Below are 18682 nucleotides of genomic sequence, written 5' to 3'. Positions count from 1 at the left end.
TGTGGAAGATGATATTGCTAGAAGCAAATTAACATAGTTCTAGTCTACTTAACAGGAATGTACTAATCTCACTGTTAACAAATCTTCCGTAATGCTAAGTGATTTCTGCTCATGCTTTTTTTTCTTTTTGTTTGGTTTAAAGGGAGAATGGAATGCGCAGGAAATTTAGAGCAAGTTTTTCTCACGTAATTTAGCAATCTCTACATATGTATATTTTTATTATTATTGGAGAAGCAGCCGGGCTTCTAATCCCCGCTCCGCCACTTGTCTACGGTGTGACCTTGGGCAAGTCACTTCACTTCTGTGTGCCTCAGTTACCTCATCTGTAAAATGGGGATTAAGATTGTGATTTCCCACGTGGGACAGCCGATTACCTTGCATGTACCCCAGTGCTTAGAACGATGCTTAGCACATAGTAAGCGCTTAACAAATACTATAATTTATTATTATTATTGCGGTGTTTTAAGTGCTTACTATGTGCCAAGCACTGTTCTGTGCGCTGGGTTTTTTTATTATTGATTTTAGAGATTAGATTGTTCGGAGCTCTAGCTTTTACACTGCAATTCGTAAATCAGACAAACTCTACAGCCTATGGCGGGCTTTTCTGCGCTCTACAATTACTGTGCACAACTCTCCCTTTAAATTTAGATCCTATTAAGTCCAAGGCCGTACTTCACGTTTTCCTTTGGGAAGCAGACAAAGTACTTTTGTCTTTTATTTTGAATGGTTTCATTAATTAAAACTGAGCTCATTCCTTTCCTTGCTCCGATAAGTTTCTGCAGTCTTATACGATGCAGTCACGTTATGCTTCTTTCATTTTAATTTTGCTCTTCCTTCTTTTGTGCAACAAACATATAGTGGATTTATGGTCTGTAGGGTGCATTATGGGAGAGATGGTTTGCCACAAAATCCTCTTTCCAGGAAGGGACTGTATCCTTGTGCTGTTGCAGCGGTCTGAGTTAGGTGATTAACCCTTTAATAATGTTTCGCCATGAAAGCACGTGACAAATTACTTTTTGTTTTAGAAAATGGACAAAAGGGATATCTTCGAACATTCTAAAAATTGCTGTAAGGCATTTGATTATCCGTAGGCTGCACCTAGCAGTAGGACATAGTCTCTGCTGGTTAGTCACAGCACATCCACCATCACTCACTTCTTTCCTTTTGACACCGCTTTTTATAATTTGGAATTATAATCGCACTGTGTGTGTATATGTGTGTGTGTTTTTTTTTTTTTACTTTCGAACGTTTCTTTACTTTTTAACAGATACCTTTATTTTAATGTCATTGCATTTTGTTTTCAGTTGACATTTGGTCAGTTGGGTGCATCATGGGAGAAATGATCAAAGGTGGTGTTTTGTTCCCAGGTACAGATCGTATCCTTGCCTTTGGCCTAGAATGTAGTTTTCAGAAGGTCAAAATGTACTCCAACACTTACCTTGTCGAGTATAACATAGTCTTGGTTCAATCACTGTCAGCCAATAGGACAATGCTAAACGATTCGAAATACCACCAGGTATTTTACGGGACCATTTGCTGCTTTTTTAGTTGCTCGTAATTTTTCCTCTCCTATATTCGTTCTCCAAAACTGATGAACATGACATCTCTAGCAACTCATTGGCTTTGGATTGATTTGTTGAATCAAAATAAACCGCTCATAGCATCCAGAAGTCTCTAATATACCTCTTGGGAAGATCTAGAAATGCCACTGTCACATCCGATTCGGAGTCTCAAATTTTAGAGCCGCCCATCGCTTCTTGGTGTCTCGCACGTTTTCTTCCATTTTTTTTGTGTTTTTTTTTTTGGTTTGGTTTGGTTCCGTTTGTTTCATTTCCCTCCCTTCCTGAACACGACACGCTGGTCCTACCCATGTGATTCTCATCTGAATTCTCGAGCAGTGCTGCTTTTGGGGGGGTGTTCAGTAGGTCCCCCAGAACATCTCTATGTCCATTTGGCTGTCTCTAACTTTTCTCCGAACGGTGACTGGCTTGTGTGTGCTTCCGTGTCAGCCTGCGACATTTTAGCTGTGAGCTGCTGTGTTGAAAGGGGTGAGAGGACCCCTTTCCAATAACGACTCCAAGCTCAGGCTTGGCTCTGAGAACAAGGAGCTACGTGCAGGGTGACCCTCACATTGGTGGACGGGCAGACTCCACGTCTTGCTGTGATCTAGAATGCTTCCCAAGAAACGACGAGCACGCAGTCGTTCCGACCTCAGAGATGCAGATTTGCAAACCCATTTCCCTTTTTGACAGTGACTCAACACCAAGAAATGTGTATTTGTTCCAATTATTGTCCCCTTTCGTTAGTCCAGGAACTCGGACATTAAGTTGGAAGAAATCCATGTGTTTTACAGGAACTGTGTTTATATAAAAAAAAGGGCATGAGAGAAGCAGCATGGCCTAGTGGCTAGAGCACAGCCCTGGGAATCAGAAGGTCCTGGCTTCTAATCCTGGCTCTCTTATTTGTCTGCTGTGTGACCTTGGGCAAGTCACTTCACTTCTCTGTGCCTCAGTTCCCTCATTTAGCCTCATGCGGGCCAGGGACTGTGTCCAACCCGATTTCCTAGTATTCACCCCAGCACTTAGTACAGTGACTTGCACATAGTAAGCGCTTAACAAATACCACTATTATTATTATTATTAAATAGAGTACATTATTATATAGTGGACTGATCATGCCAATATAGTCCTGGCTCTCTTACTTGTCTGCTGTGTTACCTTGGGCAAGTCACTTCACTTCTCTGTGCCTCAGTTACCTCATTTAGCCTCATGCGGGCCAGGGACTGTGTCCAACCCGATTTCCTTGTATTCACCCCAACAGTACAGTGACTTGCACATAGTAAGTGCTTAACAAATACCACTATTATTATTATTATTATATAGAATACATTATTATATAGTGGACAGATCATGTCAATATAGAGTGTATTATTATTAGTAGTAGTAATAGTAATAATAATAATATTGCACCCTATATTGGCATGATCCGATGCTCCAACCAGTCGGTTTGGTTGCTGCCATTTACTTGGTCCATTCAAGTAGTTAAGGATGAGATGGCTACCATCCGTATCTTTTCTTTACCTTTCCGAAACTTTCCCTCTAGAAACTTTGCCTGTGAATTCATACAAGACTTACCAATATTTATAGCAAGTAACAAAACTGTGCTATTTAGGCGCTTACTACGTGCCAGGCACTGCACTCAGTAAACCCTGGAGTAGATGTGAGATAATCAGGTTGAACACAGTCTCTGTTCTACGTGGGACTAACGGAAAAAATAGGAGGGAGGAACCCCCATTTTACAGATGAGGAAACTAAGGACCAGAGAAGTGACCTGCCCAAGGTCACCCAGGAGTTCTAATCCTGGCTCCGCCACTTGTCTTCTGGGTGACCTTGGGCAAGTCACTTACGTAACATCTCTGTGCCTCAGTTACCTTATCTGTAAAATTGGCTTTAGGAATATGAATCCTATGTGGGATAAGGAAGTGTGTCCAACTTGACCAGCTTCTATCTACCCCAGCCCCCAGTAGAATGCCTGGTGCGTCGTAATCACTTGGCAAATACCGTATGAGAAATAAAAATGCAGCAGAGCCGGGATTTGAACCCAGGTCCTCTGGTCCCCAGACCTGTGGTCTTTGAATTAGATAACAGTGCTTCTCTAGGCCTGCACAATCTTCCGCTGCAGTGAATTCCCTATTTACCACTCTGACAAAATTCGAGGACTACTGAAAAGCTATTTGAACGATTTAACAATTTAAAACTTTGCTTGAATTTTTGCACCTTACCCTGTTTACTTTCAGTGGGTAACTGTTGGTGCTGCTTGGATCGACTAAGATGAGTTGCACCCTATTATATTTGTTAGAATCACTGTGAGAATGCTGCCGCAGTTAAGCCCACCTATTGATTTTTTTAAAAAGATCACTATGCCAAGAGTATAGGGCTTATCACTTATAACCGCCCCTTTCTTTAGAGTGGCCTTTTAAGATCATTTTTTCCATCGTTTGGCCTTGCCAGCACGTATATATCCAATGTTAGATGTGGAGCATTTTTCTTAGCTGCCGGACCTTAGATATTGATCAGTGGAATAAAGTAATCGAGCAGCTTGGTACACCGTGCCCTGAATTCATGAAGAAACTGCAGCCCACCGTGAGGACTTATGTGGAGAATAGACCTAAATACGCTGGGTACAGCTTTGAGAAACTCTTTCCAGACGTCCTCTTCCCCGCTGACTCGGAGCATAATAAACTTAAAGGTAAGAACGCGCTTCCTGCCGCGAGCCGTTTGGCAGTGGGGACTCGTGAACTGAGATTGGGTACTGCTTCCTCTCCTGTGTGATTATCAGAGAATTCCTCCAGGCAGATTGTGTGTTTTTCCTTCTACTCTCCCCTTACTCCAACCTGTACAAGTTAAAATCGGGCAGCTGTGCATGTTAGAGCTCTACAGAACCGATTTGGAGGACCTGTCTGGCTTCTTCCCAAATAAACTCAGTTGCCCCGAAACAGCTTTTTTTCTCCCCCCCTGCCACCCTCAAATCTTCCTGCAGAGCAAGGCCAGTATTTTTGAAGGAACTACATCTCTTTAAATGACTGCCAGGCAGTTCTGACTTGAGTAACTGAGCGTAGGACAATAGGGCCCCAGTTGTAGAATGCTCCTTACTCTGGTCTAGTATCTGTCCCCCATTGAATCAAGCAGTTGTGAGAAAAAGACAAAACAAGTTCTTTTTTTTTTCCCAAGCTCATTAAGCTGTTACGTCATAGTAGATTTTATGAAAGCCTTCGACATCATCGGTAGACCTGGGCACTGAAAATGACTTAGTACATCCCGAAAAAGTCGTTCAGATTCTGAGATTACTTCCGGAGATGGGTGGCAGTAGCAGAATCAAGGTGCCATGTCTTATCCATTTCCGTTATCCATCGGAAAATGCAACGAGAGACACGGATGCAGATGGAAGAATCCCCTTTCATTCCTCGGGGTAGCTCTTGCGTCTGATTTGACTTGGCCCCTCATCTGAAGTCCTCCAGACCGTCATTCCCAAATTGCTGCGTACAGATGGCTAGAATCACACACCCAAAGACAACCTGCAGTTGATTCCAAGCCGTTTTGCTGAATCAGTCTACACGTGCCCCCCAATCAAAAACTTTTTATGGTCACAGAGTTAGATGCTGTCACGGAATTCTCCTACTTAAGTAGCACATTGACCCACAATGAAACAGTAGGCGAGGAAGTAGAAATTTTCATCAAAGAGGCCAACCCGTCTTTTGGGAGACCGTATTAAACGGAGCGTCGTGGCCTCGTGGTATTAGGCTCCAGATGAGACCTCATTTTGGATGGGGAATGTCCCTGTTTGTTTATTTCTGTATTGTTCTTTTCTAAGCACTTAGTACAGTGCTCTGCACATAGTAAGTGCTCAGTAAATACGATTGAGTGAACGATTGAAACTAAAAGTCGACAGAGATCTGGTCCTGTCCAACCTCCTCCGTGACTATGAGATCTGAACTCCCCATTAGTGCCGTGTCTGACTCTGGGTAGGTCCAACGTTGTCGCCGCAGCATTTACTCTACGTCACATAGCAAGACGAGTGCCCAAATAATGTTTCGGAATGAAATCGACTTCCTACCTTTAAAGCCACACTGGCCTTAACGGAGATGCACTGAGCGGGACATGTGAGAAGAACGGATGACAGGAAGATACAGAAGTGGCTGCGAAGTTGGGGAAACCCAAAGCGAGGAAAACGGAGAAGGAAAATACAGAAGGCAGTCAAGGAAAGCCTCAAAAAAATGCCCTGTCCTGGCTGAAAACTGGGAGTCGGTTGCTGAGGTTAGACCAGAGTGGTGTACTGTCATCGAGAAAGGAGGAGCTCTTTTTCGTTTTTATTTTTATTTTTTTTTAGCACCAGGCACCACAAGCAGCTCATGAGAACCAAGAGAGGAACTGCTTTTGCGTGCACATCAGAATGGCTGGGGCCGCAGGCCTGCCGTTGACCTTTTCAACCTCACAAGTGCTCACAGGCAACGTTCACCATCAGCGGTGGCGTCTTCGAGAACGAAGGACGAACGTTTACAGATATAGGGATTTCTTTCACGGGCAGGTTGGGTGCCGCACTCCAGGGGGTCACGAGTTGGGGATATGTATGATTTCATCCGCGCCTGTAACCAGAGATACCCAGTTGAGTGGTGACATACTAAAAAGAGGACTGGAGGAAAGTCCGAGGATGCCAAACTCAGCTAGGGATGCGCTGAAGCCCTTCAGGGGACTGACTTCTGGGGTCGGGTACTGGTCGGGGGAATTGGTAGCCCTGGGCCCAAATCCCGGTTTGGGAGGCCTGAGCTATCACCCAGAAGGGATCGAGGTCCTAGAGGACTCGCAGCGAACGCTCTAGGTTTTCTCAGCAGCAGCATCTTCATCCCTCAGAGGGCTCTGGGCTACCCAGAGACTATCCCGGGCTCAACTTCAATTATTTGGGAGCCACCTGAACTCAGGTTGAGTTCCACCGGGTTGGCTTTGTGCCGATTCTTTCCAAACCCGTGGCCTCTGGGCCTCCAGACTTTGTGGGCCGGCCTGGTCCCCCCTTAGGCTCTAAGTTGTGCCTTGATCGGGGATGCATTTGGAAAAGCGGTGGGGTCTCCTTTCAGGAAGGAGGCCCTAGGGCTCCCGGCCTGGAAAAATTCTCCAGCCTCTGCATTGCCCGTGCTGTTCTGTGGGACGGTAATCTGAGCCGACATTCACTCCCGTGTTAAGCTGTCAGTTAAAGTTCTGTAATCTCTACAGAATCTGCCTTGTCTTCACTCTCGGGCCTCTATAGGCAATGAAATGTTATCAGATGTGTCTGCAAGGCTACCGAGGGCTGTTTGTCTACATCGAAATTGTTGCTTTTGCAGCCAGTCAAGCCCGGGATTTGTTATCGAAAATGCTGGTCATAGATGCATCTAAAAGAATCTCAGTGGACGAGGCTCTCCAGCACCCCTATATCAATGTCTGGTATGATCCGTCTGAAGCAGAAGCTGTAAGTTATATCGGTGGTTTTGTTTTCTCGCATCCTTTATAATGAGAGATATGTCATTGCTGTCACGTTGGTGAATGAAGATGTGGGATCTCTTTTAACCCTGTATTGAAGAAATTGTAGAAGAATAAATTGTCTACCGTGGTTAGCTATGCATTTTGAATGAAGACTGCTGTCACCCAGGCCATTATATCCAACTATTCACCTTACTGTCAAGCTCTCTTGACCAGATATTTCTCTGGAACATCAGAGGTGCCGTGGACCTTATCCGTCCTTTCCGATCCTTCGTTGTCGCTGGCTCCTCGGGTGAACTGAGGGACACTATATAGAAAGGAGACGTATGTCAGTTGCAACATTAAACGTTTTTTTTCTTCTTTTTTATAAGACCCATCTGATCTATGAAGTGATGTTATCAGCAGGGAAAAATATGTCCTTCCATTCTTTTGAGTTTTTTGGTTTAAAGACAGTTCTACAATATTGAATGTTCAGTGCTGAGAGCCAGCTCTTTTAATTCCCCACTCCTTTCTGAACTGTAAGACCCTCGAGAACAGGGTCAATGTCTTAGCAATACTGTGGGTCTCCTATTGTTTTGCCCTAAGTGAGCGCATTTGTACGTGCAGGCCTGGTAATAAAGCAACACAGTGTAAAGGAACGAGCCTGAATGAAGGAAGCAAGAATCTTGAGTTCTAGTCCCAGCATTGCGTGGGCGATTCATTTGGCATCTCTGGATCTCACTTTCCTCATCTGTAAAACGGGGATCATTATGCTCGCCTCTCCCTGTCTTGCGAAATACGGTGCGAGAGGACCAAAAAGTAAACATAAAAGCGCTTTGAAAAAAATCAAACATGCTGAACAGATTCGTGGTAAATCAATTCAACAGTAAGTTGCAGGTGAAATTGAATCAAATCATCCTAAAGTTCTGCTGATGATGAAAGAAAGAAGCCATTTGATTTCCCTGATTGAGGCCGTTCTCACGTAGGGCTAATATTACTTCACACAGAACATCTATCAGTTCTTTGTTTTCAAAGTTGTCTATCACCAGAGTGTCTTAAATATTGCCTGATTGTGAATTATAAAGTTAAAGTGTTTTGACTCAAAGTGATGACGTTCAATTGATGGAAACATCACCTCTTTCATTTGGTATCAATCACTGGAGTCGCTGACTCTAATCTCATCTCTTTTTCAGCCTCCACCAAAGATACCTGACAAGCAGTTAGATGAAAGGGAACATACAATAGAAGAGTGGAAAGGTAAGAAAAACTAGGAGTGAATTCAGGCTTTCTGAGAGCTCCCCTAAAAACATTTAGCATTTGAATTTGGTTCACATCTGGTAAATTGATTATGCAGTGGTTTCCATCCCTTATCAATTACATAGTTGGGGAGATGCTAGTAATTGTTGTGACTAGAAGCAAGTCATCCGTGGGCCAGAATACAAAGATTTAAGAGTAAAAATTTGAACACTGCCTGAGCCCAGTCTTCTCTGCCTGGACCAGCTCTGTTGTCATATATAAGCAGCATGGCTCAGTGGTGGAGTCAGAGGTCATGGGTTCAAATCCCGGCTCCGCCACTTGTCAGCTGTGTGACTTTGGGCAAGTCACTTAACTTCTCTGTACTTCAGTTACCTCATCTGTAAAATGGGGATTAGGACTGTGAGCCCCACGTGGGACAGGGACTTTGTCCAACCCGATTTGTTTGTAGTAATAATAATAATAATAATAATAATAATAATAATTGGCATTTGTTAAGCGCTTACTATGTGCAAAGCACTGTTCTAAGCACTGGGGAGGATACAGGCTGATCAGGTTGTCCCACGTGGGGCTCACAGTCTTAATCCCCATTTTACAGATGAGGTAACTGAGGCCCAGAGAAGTTAAGTGACTTGCCCAAGATCACACAGCAGACATGTGGCGGAATCAGGATTCGAACCCATGACCTTTGACTCCAAAGCCCGTGCTCTTTCCACTGAGCCACGCTGCTTCTCTGCACTCAGTACAGAGCCTGGCACACAGCACTTAACAAATACCACAGTAATAATAATAGTAATATTCACCCTCACTCACCAACTCTTTCCGTGTCATTTCATCTGTAAAATGGGGATTAAGACTGTGAGCCCCCCGTGGGACAACCTGATCACCTTGTAACCTCCCCAGCGCCTAGAACAGTGCTTTGCACATAGTAAGCATTTAATAAATGCCATCATCATCATCAATGTTGTAGTATTTATTAAACACCCACTTAGTGCACTGTGGCAAGTCCTCAGGAAATACAGAATAAAAACGTAGACACCACCATGGGACAACGGAGTTCTGAATTAGGGCAGGGCTCAGGAGGGCTTATGTGGTTTATTGATTGGAGAGAGCCATCAGGGATTGAAGCCTATACCCTGAGCAATCGTGGCGTATTCCACGTGTGGTGAGGGAGGAGGAGGAGATATTTTTGGCTCGAGGATGAAGAGCTGGAGGATCCTGTGTGTTGCCAGAGCACTGGAGAACTCACGGGGCCCGAGGAAAGATGTCTGGCGCTTCCCAGCTTCACTCCTCCCAGGTCATTGATAACAGGTGGCCAGTAAAGCTAATAAGACCCAAGATAGGGACCTTCAGAAGGTCATGGGTTCTAGTCCCGGCTCTGCCACTTGTCAGCTGTGTGACTTTGGGTAAGTCACCTAACTTCTCTGTACTTCAGTTACCTCATCTGTAAAATGGGGATTAAGACTGTGAGCCCCACGTGGGACAGGGACTTTGTCCAACCCGATTTGTTTGTATCCACCCTGGTTCTCAGTACAGTGCCTGGCACATAGCGCTTAACAAATACCACAGTAATAATAATAGTAATATTCACCCTCACTCACCAACTCTTTCCGTGTCATCCTATGAAAAGTTACCACCCTTGATTGGGTGTCAGCTGCTCAAACCATTTAATCATCATCATCATCAATCGTATTTATTGAGCGCTTACTATGTGCAGAGCACTGTACTAAGCGCTTCCCAATCAGCTTCAAGAAAAATTGCCATTCAACTTTATTTTGGGGTTGTTCTTCATAAAACAAATTTCCCAGCCTGTCATCAGTGGGTCAGTAACCGTCCCTGAAGCTCGTCTCCCAGGAGGGATTCGGGAAACTTTTGAAAAAAGGCTCGTTTTCTCGTTGGCTTCTCTTTCTCGCTGTCCTTAGGGACTCCCTCTAACCCAGGAGACTTCTACTGGGAGGGTAGGGAAAAAGTCAATAACCAAGGTGTGTGAAGCAAGCAGATCAGGTTCCTCCAGCAGCCAAGCCCTCAACAGAGAGCTCAGAGGCAGAAGCGGGTTTCTCCAGAGCCCTTCTTGGAATATTTGCTTTTGAAGTGTATGGCTTTCTGAAATTTGTGAGCTTGAAGCGAGATTGCCTAGTGGCTTCTTGAGAAAGATTTTGAAGGGTTTTTTTTGTTTTGTTTTGTTCTTGTTTCTTTTTATTATTTAAGCACAGCCTATGTGCCAAGCACCGTTCTAAGCACTGGGATAATCATTCTAATCAGGTCAAACACAGCCCATGTCCCGCATGGAGCCCCTAATCGTAATCCCCAGTTTTGCAGACGAGGTGACTGAGGCAAAGAGAAGTTAAGTGACTTGCCCGGCGTCATGCTGCAGACACGTAGCAGAGCCAGGTTTACAACCTGGTCCTTTTGACCCCCCAGGCCCGTGCTCAATCCACTTGGCCCTGCTACTTCTCTAAAGGGACCAGGTCACTGTAGTGTTTAAAATGTGAGTTTTGCAGTAAGACCGTTAGTTCCCTGAAGGAATGTCCTCTGACATGGACCGTAACGATGCTTAGTACCAAATTTGGTTTTGAGCCTCAAAAAGCCCTTGGGTTCTTTGCAAAATATTCCGTTTAAATGCCATCTACTGAGTTTCTGAACTGAGCTTTCATTTTCCTCCTTTCAGATGAAAGCAAGTGACTGCACTATAAGAGGGCGAATCTCACCTTTCGGGGGGTGTTAAGCATAGATTGTGTAAAATCAAACTTTAAAAATGGAGCAGTTTCATCCACTTTGAAGATTTCTCCACGGCCCTGTAGTGTGCATGACAACTGGATTCATTCATTCAGTCGTATTTATTGAGCACTTACTGGGTGCACAGCACTGTACTAAGTGCTTGGGAAGTACAAGTTGAATGAATTTTTCTACTAACAGCTGGGAAAGACTAGGTTAGGACAATATCAAAACCCACCAAAAACGTCTCTACAGAATTAAACAGCAAAATAGCGGGGTGGGGGGAAACAGAACAAAAAAAAAAAAAAATGGGCTAAAGTATTCTAGGAGTCAGTGGAACCTCCTTTATGATTTGGGCAGTGGGCAAAAGACTCCAGAAGGAAACATGAGAAAATGTTCTAATCAAAGAATCGCAGAAGGCCAAGGAGGAAAGTCTAGAGGCTCCAAAACGTATCACTGTAGACAGAGCAGTCTTCATGTAGATACACCTTCCGATGGCTGCATGGGACTGCGTTGAACTCAAGGTTTTGGATGTCCCGTTTCTTTTCCTCCAAAAAGCAACTTTAGCAAGTAGTGCTTCAAACAAATTTGAGCAGCTTCTCACAAATAAGGCCCTGGAACTTTAAGCCATAAATAAGCAGCCCCACTAGCTCAATCACAGTATGCAAAAGTAGTGACAAGAGTAAGGGCAGCAAGGCCAGTTGTGGACACAGAATGAAAAGACAATATCTAGAAGAGACCTGCCTTTACACACACTCAGTTCTGCCCCAAAGCGGCAGCATGAACCGATGGGGGTCATCAGGCTTGGGAGTCAAAGAACCTGGGTTCTAATTCCAGCTCCGTGATTTCTCTGCTGGGTGACTTCGGGCAAGTCGCTTCAGTTTTCTAGGCCTCAGTTACCTCTTCTGTAAAATGGGGATTGAGACTGTGAACCCCATGTGGGACATGGACTGTGTGCAACCTGATTATCTTGTTGCCACATCAGTGCTTAGAATGGTGTCTGGCATATAATAAGCCCTTAACAAATGGCATTAAAAGTCTTCTAGACTGTGAGCCCACTGTTGGGTAGGGACTGTCTCTATATGTTGCCAACTTGTACTTCCCAAGCGCTGAGTACAGTGCTGTGCACACAGTAAGTGCTCAATAAATACGATTGATTGATAAAAGCCAGGTTTTCACTATGGCCATTGGCTAGAACGCCACAGCAGGGTGAGGAGAATCTTCTGGCGTCGTCCGTCGGTCTCGATTCAAATAAATGCAGTGTGGGAAGATATGGGGTAATGTCAGAATCTCCCTCCATTCCCAGCTACCCCTGAAGCGACAGGGATGTAGCTAATTTCCGCCTCTAAAATTTCTCCCAGTACTTACTTAGTTCATTGCCCCCCACACAGTGTCTCTTAAATATTGTTGCTACAGTATTACTATTATTTTTACAGAGCAAGTTTTCCATTCTGTAGAGTTTGGCAAGAATGCCGCTCTCACATTACAGGAGGACTCAGAATTACAGCTACTCCCAGAAGAAGATCCAAAGTTTTTTCCCAAAGTTAATTTTGAGCTAAAGGAAAAACCATTGAAAGTGAATTGAAGGCTGGTTACTTAATAGTAATAATAATAATAACGATAATAAGTGTGGTATTTAAGTGCTTACTGTGTGCCAGCACAGTACTAAGCGCTGGGGTGGGTACAAATAAATCAGGTTGGACACAGTCCCTGCCCCATGTGGGGCTCACAATCTCAATCCCCATTTAACAGATGAGGTGACTGAGGTGCAGAGAAGTGAAGTGACTTGCCCATGGTCTCACACAGTAGGCAACTGGTGGAGGTAGGATTAGAACCCATGTCCTTCCGACTCCCAGGCCTGTGCTGTAATCATTAGGCCATGCTGCTACTTGCACTTAAAGGTAATTAGCCTTTCTCAATAATGCCATTTAAGTTTACCATTCTGTACTGTGGCTCTGAAACTTTGCTCCCTGTAGGAGTTAAAATTGAAATAAAGAATGTAGTTCCATCAGCCAATCAATCATATTTATTGAGCACCCATGGTGTGGGGATTAAGATTGTGAGCCCCATGTGGGGCAGTGACAGTGTCCAATCCGATTATCTTGTATCTACTTCAGTGCTTAGTACAGTGTCCGGCACATAGTAAGAGCTTAACAAATACCCCATTTAAAAAAAAAGGTTATTTTTAGCCCTGTTATGGCCCAACGGGGATGGCTGATGGGGTGGGCCAAGAGTTTAAAAGTTAAGGGAGAGCATGATAAGACCCCGGAGAAGGGAAGAGTGAAGATGGCAGGAAATAAAGGTGGTGAGAAGGGATGGAGGATGAAATGGAGGCCAGGGGAGAAAGCATTGAGGAGGAAAAGGACATTGTAACTGTGTGTTCTGTCAAAGGTTTCTGTCCATCTTCCCTTGCCTTTCCTGTCTCTTTGGGCTTCGTGCACAGTTCCCCCCGCCACCCCTGCTGGATCCCCAGAACTTTCTCCTTATTTGCACCAAGATCTGCCTGTCTTGTCTAGAGCACCTGGATTCACTTATAAATCTGCTTTTTGTGTTTCAGAGTTGATATATAAGGAAGTTATGGACTTGGAAGAGAGAACCAAGAATGGAGTTATCCGGGGACAGCCTGCTGCTTTAGGTTGGTTACAATATAAGCTCTGTTCTAATCTGTGCACTCTCTCTCAGTCTCTGTGTCATCAGTGGACCCTGATCCAATCCTTCTGCTGTAGGATCACTCATCATAGCAGCTAGAAGTTTCCCCTAAGGGCTACAAGGTTTGTGTTCCAAACGGGGAAGACACCGGAACGCACTATTCTATCTCATCTCGTGTTAGAGTTGCCAAAGCCGGTTTGAGCGCGTGAGATGGGTGTCGAAATAATTGCAGTTATATTGGCCTCTGTGAGAGAGAAATTTTTAGGAAGAAAGTGCTTTTTAACACCATTGAGATTGCCGAGTCATTTCAGAAAATTGGCTTCTGGGATCATTTTGAGGATCTCTGTTGACCACCACCCCACCCACCGCCAGAGACTTATTTAAAATACATCTCCTCCAAAGGGACTTTCCTGACCAAGCCATTTTTTCCCCTACTCCCTCTCTCTTCCGCACTGCCGATGGACTCGATAAGCTTCCCTCCCTCAGCCCCGCAGCACTTAGGTACATGTAAGTAATTTATTTTAATGTCCAACTCCCCTTCTAGACCGTAAGCTCCTTGTGGAGAAGGAATGTGACCATCAACTCCGTTGTTGTACTCTCCCAGGCGCTCAGTACAGGGCTCTGCGCACAGAAAGCTCTCAATAGATACTGCTGATTGATTGATATTCAAGTCTTAGCAATTCCCAGATCGAATCAAGCAGCTGCTAGTGTAGGAATAGCCCTTGCCTGGCAGGGCTGTTTAATTCGGTGACCCAGAGGGAAAGATTCCAACCATTGATATTCAGGATTGTGGGGTGACATAATGGATGAATCATCATCATCATCAATCGTATTTATTGAGCGCTTACTATGTGCAGAGCACTGTACTAAGCGCTTGGGAAGTACAAATTGGCAACATATAGAGACGGTCCCTACCCAACAGTGGGCTCACAGTCTAAAAGGTGGGCTCACAGTCTGAATAAGAGGGGGAGCCACTAAAAAGGAAACCGGTTGGGAGGAACTCCCACTTCGGAGGCAATTTTGGTGTAAATTGTCCTCTTCAATTTGAAAATCAGTAAAAGCTGAAGAATAAATTGGATGAAAATAGAGGGGTAGCGTTTCATTTCTTCATTTTAAAAATCAACTTTAGATAATAACGCAAGGCAGAAGCCCCATTTTGAGTCTCAACTTAAAGCTCCATTTTAGGTAACTCGTTCTTCTAATAATTGGTAGGGGTATTGAGTGCGCAGTGGGGGACAGTGCAAACTTGAGAAGTACCAAACTGACGTGTTCCCCGCACATAAGGAGCTTACACTAGTCGGGGAGACAGAAATAAACCTCGAGGTTTTTTGCTTGTTTGTTTGTTTCCTGTGGTATTTAACTAGGTGCCAGGCACTGTACTAAGCTCTGGGGTAGATACAAGTTAATCAGGTTGCACGTAGTCCACGGCCTCCACGGGGCTCACAGTCCTGTTCCCCATTTTACAGATGAGGTAACGGAAGCACAAGGAAATTAAATTACTTGCCCAAGGTCACACGGCAGACAAGTGACAGCCAGGATTAGAACCCAAGTACTGTGATTTCTAGACCACTGCTTTCTCCTCAAGGCAGCCTGGATAACTGGAGCAGCGTGGGCTAGTGGCTAGAGCAAGGTCCCGGGAGTTAGAAGGTCACGAGTTCTAATCTCGGCTCCGTCACCTGTCTGTGCGATCATGGGCAATTCATTTCACTTCTCTGAGCCTCACTTACCTCATCTGGAAAATGGGGCTTTAGACTGAGCCCCACGGGTGACAGGGACTGTGACCAACTTGATTTGCCTATATCCACCTCAGCGCTTAGTACAGTGCCTGGCACATAATAAGCGCTTAACAAGTGCCATCATTATTATTACTATTAGAGAAATCTAATTGAATGAACATATATACAGAAGCGCTGACAATGGGTAAAAATCAGTAACCTAAATGCTAGAGAGGGCTGATTGGTTTTTAACAACTTGTGGTCCGGAGAATTCATCGGGGGTGCCTTGCCGTCCACAGAAAGGGCATCACCCAAAGCAGTTTTGAGTTTATGCTTTGTGCAGCATTCTGTCAGGGACTCTGCTACAGGCAACACAGTATAAGGCATGTATTTTGCCCTTGAAGATGAGAGAGTCATAGAATGATAATAGTAATAATTATGGCATTCAAGAAGCATTTACTATCTGCCAAGGACCGTATTAAGCACTGGGACTGATCCAAGTAATCAGGCTCGATTCAGTCCCTGTCCCATATGGGGCTCACAGTCTGAGAAGGAGCTAAGATTTCATCCCTGTGGTACAGGTGAAGAGACTGAGGCACAGAGAATTTAAGTGACATGGCCCCTGGTGACACAGCAGCAAGTGGCAGAGCTGGGATTCGAATCCAGGTCCTCTGCCTCACAGGACCATGCTCTTTCCACTAGGCCACACTGCCAGAAAAAGTGAAGAACTAACCCTTAGGAAGAGTATCTTGTATTCCCGCACTCTTCAGATCTCACCTAAAGTCTCCCCCTCATCTTCCTTGCCTTCCTCTCCGTAGAGCACTTGATCATCTCTAGGGCACTGCAGGCCAGAGCAATCTCTTATGTCCCACTCTGCTCAGATTTATCATTATCTCTCATTGTCAGACATAATAGCCCTACCGATTGAAGTGCTTTGACTCACCTCTGACATTCTCTACCGTAGACAATCAAAATCCCTGGTGCCGAATAGCAGACCCATCTGTCGGGAGCTATAATTGAATGGGAGCTTTATAGAGCCCACTCCGGTGACCAGAATCTATTACCTTTAGTGCCTTGTATTCCTACTGCAGAGCTTAAATTCACGTTCATTTCCTTTTCTAAGTACGCAGTCCCAATTATTCTTTTTGAACTGACCAGGAGCTGAAAGCTTTGGCTCCTGGGTTAACTCGCCAGCTGGAAATGGAGTCCAGTCACCTGATCCCCCTGTTGGGTAGGGACCGTCTCTATATGTTGCCAACTTGTCCTTCCCAAGCGCTTAGTACAGTGCTCTGCACACAGTAAGTGCTCAATAAATGCGATTGATTGATTGATCCCACTGTCAGCTGATAACCGCTGGAGATGATGGAGCCTTTAAGCTCCTTGTGGGCAGGGATCAGGTCTCCCAACTCTACTGAAGTGTAATATTAGTAATCATAATAATGATGATGGTATTAGTTAAGCGCTTACTTCGTGTTGGGCGTTGCACTAAGCGCTGGGGTGGATACAAGCAAATAGAGTTGGGCACGTGCCTTGTCCCACTTGGGTCTCAGAGTCTTAATCCCCATTTAACTTATAGAGAACTGAGACCCAGAGAATAACAGTAATAATAATAGTGGCATTGGTTAAGCGCTTACTATGTGCCAAGCACTGTTTTAAGCAATGGGTAGATACAGGGTAATCAGGTTGTCCCATGTGGGGCTCACAGTCTTAATCCTCATTTTACCGATGAAGTAACTGGGACACAGAGAAGTGAAGTGACTGGCCCAGCGTCACCCAGCTGACGAGTGGCGGAGCTGGGATTAGAGCTCACGACCTGTGACTCCCAAGCCTGTGCCCTTTCCATTTAAGAAGGGAAGTGACTGGCCCAAGGTGACGCAGCAGCTAAGCGGCGGAGCCAGGATTGGAACACAGGCCCTTGTGACGCCCAGGCCCTTGCTCTATCCACGCCGTACCCTCCCGAGGGCTTGGTACAGTGCTCGGCCCGCGCTCGATAAATTCCACCGGATTGGGGAGCGATAGCGGAGTGGAAGCAGCCGGGCCCGCGACTGTATCTGCAACTGATTTGCTGTTTTGTTTCTCATAGCACAGGTGCAGCAGTGATCAATGGCTCTCAGCATCCGTCGTCATCGTCATCCGTCAACGATGTGTCTTCAATGTCAACAGATCCCACGCTGGCCTCTGACACGGACAGCAGTCTAGAGACGTCCGCTGGCCCCCTGGGCTGCTGTAGATGACCACTTGGTCCTCGGTTGGGTGGGTGGGCTTGGGGGGTCGTTTAGTCATTGATAGAACTACTTTAAAAACAATCGAGTGGATTTTTTTTCCGTTTGTTCGTTTCTTGGGTAAGCTTTTCGTTTGGGTTTTTTTTTGAGTGGCCTTTCCGAGAATAAGCGTAGAACTCCTTTCGCGGTAAAGTAGGATCCTTTTCGGTTGTCGTCGTTTCAAGTGCTGTAATTTAAAATGTAAGTTGTGTTGAAAAAGCAGCCGCAAAAACGTATTGTATTTTTTGCTGTAATTAACTGTAAAATGTAAACCGAATAATTTTGTCATGGTTTTTCAATTCCGCGTATTTGCTTTACTTTTATGCTGCTGATCTTTTTTTACTGACTTTGTAAGATTTGTTTTATCAAAGCGATTATGTGGTGACTTGCCCCTATCATGAATTATTTAAGATTTTTATAGGTTTTCTGATGCCTTTTTTTTTTTTTAAACTAGAATTTATTCCAGATGTTTTGTTCATGATGTTATCCTTCAGGGATGTATGCTCGGTCATGGCTTTCGTCCCTGGGAAGAGCAGGGGAAAGAGCTCACTGGAGCCGGTTGATTTTTCCAGTAGAACTACTGTACTAGAAGTGAGTTTAAACGGACAGAAATCGGAACCCTTTCATTCCGGCTCCTTTGCCAGCTAGTCACGACAGGTCGAGCCCTCAAGACCCTTGGCAAAGTCACTTCATCCGAATGGCCGTTCAAATCCCGGAATCCGAAATAGCCAACCCGCCCGAAGTGGTGCATTCTTCAAAATGTGTGGCATGCTAATAGCTTACGATCACATAAGTCAAGAGGATACTTCATGAATAATGCATTGCAATGCAAATAAACATATGGTTTACTTCTACTAACTACTAGCCTGTTTTTGTACACACAAAACCAGCTCCCCAGAACCTCTAGGTCTCCTAACACCTTGTAGGCTTATTGCACTGTACCACCCACGGCTCTGCGACACTTCTCATTTCCCGTTCTTAGACCATGGAAGTCTTGTTCTTGGTGAGCGAAGGCGGGACACTGTCCCGGCTGTTGGATTCGCCCACCGGATGAAGCGTTTTCGTATTAACTAGTGGCTGTTGACGGGCGAAATCGGCG

General features: G+C 44.9%; 1 protein-coding gene across 5 annotated transcripts in view; it reads left to right on the top strand.

Annotated features, from left to right (window-relative positions):
• The window catches only part of MAPK8 (mitogen-activated protein kinase 8), a 91641-nt gene extending 73200 nt beyond the window's left edge, over nucleotides 1-18441 (top strand). The window contains exons 8-14 of one of the 5 annotated variants that reach the window (XM_038744441.1): nucleotides 859-930; nucleotides 4066-4248; nucleotides 6875-6999; nucleotides 8183-8246; nucleotides 13516-13593; nucleotides 14080-14114; nucleotides 17411-17539. In XM_038744441.1, coding sequence (XP_038600369.1) covers nucleotides 859-930; nucleotides 4066-4248; nucleotides 6875-6999; nucleotides 8183-8246; nucleotides 13516-13593; nucleotides 14080-14108 — 551 coding nt within the window. In that variant the 3' untranslated portion in view covers nucleotides 14109-14114; nucleotides 17411-17539. Of the gene's footprint in view, nucleotides 1-858; nucleotides 931-1304; nucleotides 1377-4065; nucleotides 4249-6874; nucleotides 7000-8182; nucleotides 8247-13515; nucleotides 13594-14079; nucleotides 14115-17405 lie in introns of all 5 variants that reach the window. The other 4 variants (XM_038744440.1, XM_038744439.1, XM_038744438.1 and 1 more) reach the window with 4 other exon arrangements.
• Nucleotides 18442-18682: the final 241 nt, after the last annotated feature.

The sequence above is a fragment of the Tachyglossus aculeatus genome, chromosome 3, assembly GCF_015852505.1.
Source record: "Tachyglossus aculeatus isolate mTacAcu1 chromosome 3, mTacAcu1.pri, whole genome shotgun sequence".
Taxonomy (NCBI): Eukaryota; Metazoa; Chordata; class Mammalia; order Monotremata; family Tachyglossidae; genus Tachyglossus; species Tachyglossus aculeatus.
Note: the sequence above shows the minus strand (reverse complement) of the source record. Positions and strands in the feature narration are given on the sequence as shown.